The sequence below is a fragment of the Trachemys scripta genome, chromosome 5 (genome assembly GCF_013100865.1).
Source record: "Trachemys scripta elegans isolate TJP31775 chromosome 5, CAS_Tse_1.0, whole genome shotgun sequence".
Lineage (NCBI taxonomy): Eukaryota > Metazoa > Chordata > Testudines > Emydidae > Trachemys > Trachemys scripta.
The window spans coordinates 23160043-23169657 of record NC_048302.1 but is presented as its reverse complement, the minus strand read 5'-3'; the positions used below and the strand labels follow the sequence as shown (position 1 = coordinate 23169657).

The window sequence follows — 9615 nt, the reverse complement described above, 5'->3', positions numbered from 1 at the left end:
TCCCTCCCTGATGTTCAAGCTGTGCTTTGCACAGTATTTCTAATCATCCGACAGAAGAGTTCATTATCTCCAGTCTGCTGTACATGGGCTAACTAAATAAGAATAATGGATACCTGCTAAATTCCTATTAACTAGAAGTGCTTGGTAACAGACAAAAGATGATACCTTGTCACAACTGATGTTCTAGTATGCACCTATGTTTAATTATCCAATCTGGCTTTGTCTGAGATCAGAGATAAAGAGAAAGATGCCCCTTTCCCAACAGGTTAGCAATTAGAATGCTGTTTTGCTTTCTAAAATACTACTTGGACTTTTCTTTCTGTCTCAAATTAAAGTTAGTTATTGTGTTGAGGAAATCAAGGTGGGTACTTAGTGATTCTTTTACACCCAACAAACTAAGCATGGTCTGTCTAGGGCAATACATTTAAGGAAGACTTTGCTGGAATAGTATTGAGACCATCAACTGGCTTGTACCACATCACTCTTTTATAACTATGGAGTTTCAATCCTCACTTCTAAAGGCCACCCCTGTTATAGTTCACTCTTGAGCAGTGGGTGGATGTTTAGTCCTAAACATGTCCAAGAATCCGACTGCACCTGCTTTAAAACTTAACTACATCAAAGTACTCTGGAGTGTATTTGGCACCAAAGGTACCCAATGTAAATGATTGAATTGACATCAGGAAACATCCTTGAAGGCAGAAATGAAACTAGGAAGGATCCAGAGGAGTAGCTGGAAGAGAACCGGGAGAAATATGGGAGATAGGGCAAAACCTTTTTTTTACCTAGGGCTCCAGTGACTCTAGGGCCAACCCTGCTTGTCAACTTTCTGGAAGCAGAACACCAGCTGGGAGATTTGCATAAAAATCAACATCCCTGTCATTTATATGCAAAAGCTAGTGGGCCACGTTCTGCTCCCAGTGCCCAATGTGCAATCCTATTGAAACCAACGGGGTAACACACACACATCACTAAGAGCAGAATTTGACCCATTCTTTTTTCAGGGCAGGTTTTTATCCTCCATGACACATTAACTAAGAGCTTTTATCTCCCAAGTTTAGAAGGAGGAATGAAAGAGTTCTGGACAACTGTTGATTCTACCTTAAACAAAAGCAGAACACATATGTTCCCTGAAGTCCTCCTACGTGATACTGAATGCTGTGTATTCTAACTGGTTAATGATATTGAACATAAGTAACGTTTTAACCATAGAGTAACTTTTGTTTGCTTTGAAAGCCACAAAACCAAAGAGGAAGTGTAGGAGAATGTGGGCAGGACTGTGGCAAGAAACCTCATGACCTCATCCTTTCCACCTCCAGGGGATTGGCTGGCTGATGTCTGGAACAGCATTTAAATTCCAGAAGGTTGCAGATGTCAAGCAGTAGAAGAGGAGAGAAAAGGAAGTCTGAATCCTTTCAGAGCAAATTGGCTTGAACTGCTGCACAGTGAAAGCTAACAACAATTTAGATTCTACCCTTCTGATCCAGACACCAAGAAAGGTAAATGCACATTTCACTACCTAACATTTGGGGCTGCGTTAAGTTTTTATTCACGTGAACTTCAGCAATAGAGTTTTAAATAGTTTAGCTTTTAGTTCAGCATTAAAAACATTCTAATTCCTCTGTTGAAGGGTGAGCTTTCAGAGCAGTAAAGTTGTCTTAAAGAGGGCTGCAACACACTATGTTAAATTATCGCTTTAGATCTGTTTGTTTGTACGTTTAGGGATGGAGGAAGGAGGTGGTTTAAATTCCTGCCACTGACTCAAGGGCTAGAAATTTGAAGCTGCCACTTGAAAACAAAAGAGTGTATTGCCAAAATGTAATCATTGTCACATCACATGCCACTCTCTTCTGGCAGACTTGCAGGGCTTTGAATGAGCACCCTGGATGGGATATTTTACTTTTCTTTTATAACAATTGAAATTTCATTACTTCTGGTACAGTATCTGTTTAATGCATTGTTTAGAACATAAGAACAGTCATAGAGGATCAGACCAATGGTCCATCTCACCCAGTATATTGTCTTCTGACAGTGGGGGGTGCCAGATGCTTCAGAGGGAATGAACAAAACAGGACAATTTATTGAGAGATCCATCCCCTGTTGTCCAGTCCCACCTTCTGGCAGTCAGAGATTTAGGGACACCTAATGTATTCCTTCCCTAAAAGCAAATATCTCTGTCTCAAATTTCCTTTTCTCATAGACTTTGCATGGGGTTTTTCATTTTTTGGTTTGGTTTGGTGTTCTGTTTTGTTTTTTAATTTGCCCTTCAATACCTAATCAGATACGTGGCCTCTTGGCTTCAAGTTTCTGGAAAGACTTGATCTGCCAAAAAGCAGCTTTTGTTCCTATGAATTGATTTTTGTATTTATTTTATTGCAACTTTAATTCAAATTATGTTCTGAAAACTAGATTTATACTAACTGTAAGGGAGACAAAAAATATTTTTTCTTGCTTTCTCTGTTTATATGAAACTAAACTGGTCCTTTATCAGCATTTTTCTTTTATTCCTAAAGCTTTCCACTCATTAGCTCAAATCATCAGATCGCAGGACTATATTTTGTGAGGGACTGAACATCCTCAGCTCCTAGCTTAGCACTTTGAAGTGTCAGGTTTAAAATTCTTGTAACACTTGAGCAGAGACTCAGTAATGAATTAAAAATCTACACCGCTAATTCTTCTGGCATGGGATTATTGAGATTCTGCTCCCCTCCTCTGATTAGCTGCAGAACGGGGCAGAGGGTGTAGAGACAGAGAGAGAGGTTGGCATGGAGAGGTTGAATCCTCAGCGGAAACTTCAGCTGAGCACAGTGGAACACAAAGAGAGAAACAAAAAGCCTATAGTATGCTTGCAATTTTTTGGTATTGTCAACTCACAGTTACAATATCTTTTCCAGGTAAAATATCACAATGAAGATTGCAGTGCTTTGTTTGTGCGTCATCAGCATCGCCTTTGCATTACCAGTAAGTATATCAGACATGTAACAACAAGCAAAAAGTTGTATATTTCCTTCATATATTAACAGTGAATGTATACTGAAAATTTCTTTCCTCTCTTCTCCCCTCAAGGTGAGTAAACTGAAGCGTCATGCCATCTCAGAGAGCTCTGAAGAAAACCATGTAAGCTCTTTTTACAATCCAACTTCTCTATCATTCCTTTACTTCTTATTTAATCATCACCACCTCAGCGATGTTAAATTGCACTTTCTGATTCATTGTAACTATAGTTGTTCACAAAACTTTACCGAACTTGAATTTTATGGCCAGATTTTCATCTAGTGTAAATCAGTGTAGCTTCATTGACTTCTGTGGAACTATGCCAATTTATACCATCTGGGTATCTGGCCTAATACCTTTAAAAGACGTGCCCTTGCGTATCTTTATAGATCCATTTGTTTAATCACAAACTTTTAAACTCAAACTCTTTTTTTTTTTTTTTAAAAAGGAGTTACAGTATGGCATAGTCTTAATGATTCACACCAATCACTGTGGGCCGGATTCTGATACTTTTATTCATCTTGAGTAGCACCTTACTCCATGAATGGACCCATTAATTTCAATGAGACTGTTCTTAGGGTACGGTACGACTCAGGGTCAATAAGGGTATCAGAATCTGGTGCTGTAAGCTCACCCCAAAATCTCGCAAGTTACCATAGAAGTGGAACTAATGAGTTTTAAAATCAAGGACACCTCATTTTAAAACAAACTTATTTTGATAAGTTTCACTTGTATATTTATAGATGCACTACTCCACGGTATGCTATTAAATGTATTGCAGAATATTTTGCAAAAGTCACAGTGTATTTAAGAGTGAGTTTCATATTCAAAAATAGATAGATCCACATTAAATACATGGAGAGAACACTCTGGTAAATGTATACAACAGCCCAATATCCAAAGGCCTGATCCTGTGGAGTACTCCACCTCCTCAGCTCGAATGGATTTGAAGGCACTCAGCACCTGCCAGGAGGTGCTCTGCACAACATAGGATAGTGTCAAAGGAAAGGTTAATTTATGGTGCATTTGGATGTGTGTGCTGCATGTATTTGTCAAATAGTTCTAAATCACATACTGCTGATTTAACAAGCACACACCACACTTTGCCCTTATACTCTGTGCCGCCCCAGTGAAGTCACTGAGACTCTACCAGATATGTTAGTCAAGAGAGAGTTGGGCTCCGACAGTCCAGAAAATGACTAGCCACAGCCGAGGTGTTCAAGGAGGGGAAGAAGCCGGGGGATAGTAAGGGCTCCCTCCTACTGCATCTGAAGCATTGGCCGCCCCAAATGAGCACAGAGTGATAATGAGGAAGTGGGGACATAATTTCTCTCCCTCCACGCAGCTCCGCAGGTGCCCAATGGGGAGTATGTGGCACCCCTTAAGAGGTGTGGCAGAAAGCATGCTCATCCTGCACCCTGGGTCCCCGAGCTCCAGCCTGAGCCCGAATGTTGACACTGCAATGAAACAGCCCTTCAGCTCACGCCCTGTGAGCCCTGGCATGGCCAGCTGCAGGTTTTTCTTTGCTGTGTAGACATACCCTGAAGGAGATTGTGCCTCCTAATGATCACACTGGGGCATTGTAGCACCACCCAGCTCCTTATTTCGAGCTATATCAATCAATGACATTCTCATTTCTTACCTTGAGAGAGAAAGCATCCTGTCTGGGCAAGGGACTCTTCTGTTTATTTCTTTAGAAAATAAATGACAAAATTGGTCCAGGTGCCAGTTAATGCTTAACCCTTGTGCCTCACATACCACGATTGCCTAGTAACCACAGGTAATCAGGTCACACGCCAGTACAGGCTCAGACCAGTAACTGAAATAGTGATAGCCTGCCTGCAGGGTTGGAATGAGTAAGCTAATAAATGCACTGGACCTGATTCTCCTCTCATTGAAATTGACTTCAGTGGAGTTACTTTGATTTATGCCAGTGTAAATGAAAGGAGAATTAAGCCCCTTGTTTGATTATATGTATTTTGTGTAGAGAGTGGTGCAACCCACAACATTTGGATCCAAATCCAAACTTCCCCAAAACTAGGATGTGTTTGGTTCTTGGGGTGGAGGAGGAGAGAGTGTGCTGATTATTACTGACACAGGAACCAGCTGCAAAATTCTGATCTGAACCTTCACAAGGTTCAGGAATGTTTACCTCCAGGAGTTTGGTACAGGCACACCTCTAATATTGTGTCCTTTCACATATACATGTATATTTGGATTGTTGACTTCTTATGCACTTTATTCCCATCTTAGTAAATGATTAAAAACAAATAGATACAAAGAGAGCAGGTATTTCACATGCCATATCTGCATGAAAAGCAGCTTCACCATATGTGTTCTCCTCAAGTCATATGCTCCGCTCTGTTTCATCTTGAATTGTGACCTTGGTTCTTCTTATTATTTCCAGGATTCCAGGAGCCATCATTCTCACAGACATCACCACCAGCATGTGCATACACAATCACGTGTGAGACCAGCACAAACACAAGAATTTCTGGTACCACCTCAGCAGGTATCTAAAGCCATACTAGATAGCTACCTGCAGAAATGGTTAGAAGAGAAATTTATAGAAACCCTGCTTTGGTAGGAAAATTTTGTACAGTAAGAAAGGTAGCATATAAGAGCCTTAGTGATAGCCACAATGGTAACTATAGCAAGTGTGGAACTTCTATCAGCTCCCAGAATAACAGACCTAGAAGAAGGTTAAAATTAGAGCAGGTGGAAATTTTTCTACTTTCCTACAAAAATGTGTCACAATTCTTGTTGCTGCCATTTTTAGACCAGCTGGTCAAAATTTCTCAAAAGTAAAAAAAAAAAAAAAAAAAGAATTGTTTCCACAATTTTTGTGTGAAAATTGTCATAATTTTTTTTACCAGCTGTATTAGGTATGTTTCTCCACATTTACATTTCCTTTTCATATTCTTTTTCAGGACTGTTTTTCTTCAGACGAAAGTGTTGACACCGAGCAGCAGGTAAGTCTTCATCTATACGTCAAGCCTTATTGTATACAGCACAGCAGCAATCATATCCCAATATCTATTTTTTCTAACATTCTCTTCCAAAGTAGTTCCTCTGACATCTGTTCCTAAATAAAACAAAACTCCTGGCAGGATCAATAAAATATACAGCAACCAGATTTCTATAATTTGCACAGCAGTTTACAGAACCTGGGGCTCTATGCTCCTGCTGCAAAATGTAATTAGCTCCCACTGAAGTGGTGGGAGAATGGGATCTGAATAACTAATTATATTGAAGAAATCAGCACAGTAGATCCCAAAAAATTCTACATAGTGTTAAACCAGAGGGATTCACAAGTGCGTATTTGATGAACGTCAGCCTCTAAACAAATTCTGCATCTGTAGTGAAACAATTTATGACAAAACCTCAATTAATGAACAAACTTACTAAAACATACATAAACCTGAAGGACAAACCTTAGGATACATGCTATCCCCTGCCTCCACAAAGGGATTAGGAAACTCTGCAAACATCTACTTGTGTAGTTTCCTCGGGCTTGTTCTGTCTGGAAGGAGTAGAAGTGTTTGCTGAAATCCCCTCGAGGAGTGTCTGTAGCTGTGGAAAAGTTACTGCTGGGCCAACCAGAAGTAACTTCTGGACAAATTGTTACCAGGAAATCCACCCAGAACTCAAGGGAGCATGCTACAGAGGGCTGTTCTCTCCTTTTCTGGATCCTGTGTCCCCAGAGCCACAGCACCCTAGGAGCATAGGAGGGAACACCACAGAGTTGCTGATCCCCCTCCCCTTCCCCGCTCACACACACTTCTCCACAAGTGCACCAAGCCACCAGTTCATTTCTAAGATACTGCTACATTCTGCCTGATTAGCACCTGCTTTCCTACCTGGCTCTGCCCTCTTTGTTCAAGGAATGTGTCTCATCATGGGAGTAACCTGGAGCTGCTACCACGTTTACCATGCCATGGTAGGATCTTATCTGCCTGCCTCAGCTTTAGAATGTGCAACAGTGTAATACGCTTTGAGAGGGCCGCAGAGAGACACTGTAATAATATTAACCTCACATCTATAACAATGCAATTTCATGCTACACTATCAAATTGTTTCTATGCTTTTCAGAGCCTTCCTGAGCCAGCAAGTGTAAGTAATGAAGATGATGGTGATCATGATGATAACGATTCCAATGACACAGATGAATCAGATGAGGATGTTGTCACCGATTTTCCCACTGATGCCCCAGTAACTACACCTTTAACCCCTGCCCTCCCCACAAGGGGAGATAATTCAGGCAGAGGAGACAGCGTGGCCTATAGAATGAGGGCAAAAGCAAAGTTGGCAGATGTATACCATAAGGAGAAGTCTAGCAAGCTCTACAAAGCTGCAGGAAAGGTAAATACCATTTGTCAATGGTTCCCGGGTTACGATAAATGGAGGATGATGTTCAAAACGGAAATTTCTTTGTGGGCATTAGCTGTGGAGGAGATTGACAAGTCACAGGCAAAATTAGAGGGGTGTATTTCTACTTGTTATGGATACATAATTCATTAAAGTTAGTAAGTATTATATTCCTATACACACTGAGACAGGAAAATAGTCCCACTGTTCCAGGTGGCCAGCAGCCTCATGGTATAATCATGTGTGAGACCTGAGGCCAGTATTGAACTGATGTTTCGTATAGCACTATAAAACATTTGTTATAGCTCTGTAAATGTATACAGTGCTTTGCAGAACATGGATAACCTCAGGGGAGGTGGAACCAGGAGGGCAAGCGACCTCGCAATGGAAATATTTCGGGAGCTTGACCACTGCCTAAACTTGTGCACATCTTGTGGGTGGAGGGTGCAGCAGTGAAAGCAGGAGGAAGAGGGGCTGGAGTAGCTATCTCAGGGCCTGGAATCAGGCTGGGGAGCAGGAAATGGGACAGGGAGGGGTGGAATGAGCAGGTAGGAACCCCCCTGACCCTCCTTCCCAGCCTGGAGCAGACTGCTCTCAGCCAAGTCTCAGTACCTCCCCTGCTCCCCCTCCTATCTCGTGCCCTTCCTCCAATAACCTATAGGTCTTGAAGAGCACCTGAACTCAAAAGGCATACCCTGTTTCAGTGGAATATTGCAGTGTTTAGTGATTCATTGGCTCTTCATAATCTAGGATGCCTATTAATTATGCTTTACCTTTGTTTGGCAGTTCGTCATACATGAGGTCTCAGAGGAGGATGCCAGCAAACCAGAAACAGAAAGCCAGCAGGTGGATTCCTTCAAAGCCCAACCTGCTGCACACCGCTTTCCAGGGAAATCTGACATTAGCCTGGAACTGGATGTCAAAAGTAACATGCAGGACAGCAATGAAGTCAACAGCAGGTCACGCGATAAGAGCATGGAAAACGATAGCCAACAGCAGCTTGACAGTGTGGAGGCAGACAGCGACAACAGCAAACCTGATGTCACAGAAGACAGTCACATGAGCAATGAAAGCACAGAACAGCTGCGGGCCCAAATTGAGGACCTACAACAGGTTGATGGTATCCCTGAAGTCAATGATAGCAATCAAACTTCTGAGAGCACTGAAGACACTCAAGACCATAAAAGCATTGAAGACAATGAAGTCATTCTTTAAAACAGAAAAAAAAGGGGGGGGAGGAGGGGAAACAGATTCATTTCCAGAATTATTTGCAAATTTAAACACATTGTGATTTTGATCTCTAGCTGTAGCAGTGGTTAGTGGCAGCTTTATTAACCAGGCAAACTCAAGTATGCAGTATTAGCTCTCCTTTCCATTACAGAAATGTAAGCCCTTCTACTGCATATTTTACTGTGCTATTTGATTGTGATTCTGTTATGAAGAAAAATATAGAGAGGCAAGACAAATATAGTTTTACACACAGAGCGAATGTTACCTGTTATGATACTGTACTTTAATGGTTTTAGAATTCCAGTGTATATTTTGTTGTATTTTGTAAGTTCAATAAAACTACAAAACCTTGTACATCTGTATTAAGTGTCAATGTAATTAATGGAGACTACACATCATACTGATCTCATCAATTCTTGCTCAGAAAAAATGAGCTATCTGTTTCGATGAACGCTACCACTTTAATTTCCTAAAATATGAACAATATTTAGTCACACAAGTTTTAGGAGTATACAAATGCATTCAAAATGAACAGGGACCTCTGCCATTATCACAAAGAGTTATCATTACTTTAGCAACAAATTGGAATGGAATCTTACCATCACTATTTATTTACACTCACATTGGCTGCTATTGTCACGACTTCAGATTTATCCCCTGTCCCCACAACATACACACAAATTGACTGCAAAATAATTTAACTGTATCCTCAAAATATTATTTAACATATAGTTAAAATTAAATATTGTGCTGCCCAATATGGGCCCAGTTCTGCTCCCAAAGAATGCACTATCAAAAACTTTCATGTACTTCAGTGGGAGCAGAAACAAGCTCTTTCCTTCTGTCTATCCCTTCTCTATTTAAACTACCATTTCTACTTTTTTGGTCTTGCATGCTAAACTGAGGCATTTCAGTTGCCAAAGTAGTGAGTTACTCCAGTGTTAATCCCACCCAAGACAGTGATTGGCAGTCTCCACCTCCCGATAGAAATCCAAAAAGGAGTTTGTCATGTGTAATGTTACC

At 40.9% G+C, this 9615-nt stretch overlaps 1 protein-coding gene across 1 annotated transcript; it reads left to right on the top strand.

Moving 5' to 3' along the window:
• Positions 1–1352: 1352 nt before the first annotated feature.
• On the top strand, positions 1353–8946 carry SPP1 (secreted phosphoprotein 1). The gene is made up of 7 exons (XM_034772671.1): positions 1353–1499; positions 2895–2961; positions 3067–3117; positions 5402–5506; positions 5925–5966; positions 7087–7356; positions 8149–8946. Exons 2-7 carry the CDS (start codon positions 2908–2910, stop codon positions 8575–8577), a joined length of 951 nt encoding a protein of 316 aa, XP_034628562.1. The 5' UTR covers positions 1353–1499; positions 2895–2907; the 3' UTR covers positions 8578–8946.
• The last annotated feature ends 669 nt before the right edge of the window (positions 8947–9615 follow it).

Coding starts and splice junctions, on each gene's coding strand:
- SPP1 (XM_034772671.1), top strand. CDS start 2,908: ATGAAGATTGCAGTGCTTTGTTTGTGCGTCATCAGCATCGCCTTTGCA. Junction 5,507..5,924: donor TTCTGGTACCACCTCAGCAG/GTATCTAAAGCC, acceptor ATTCTTTTTCAG/GACTGTTTTTCTTCAGACGA. Junction 7,357..8,148: donor TCTACAAAGCTGCAGGAAAG/GTAAATACCATT, acceptor TTTGTTTGGCAG/TTCGTCATACATGAGGTCTC.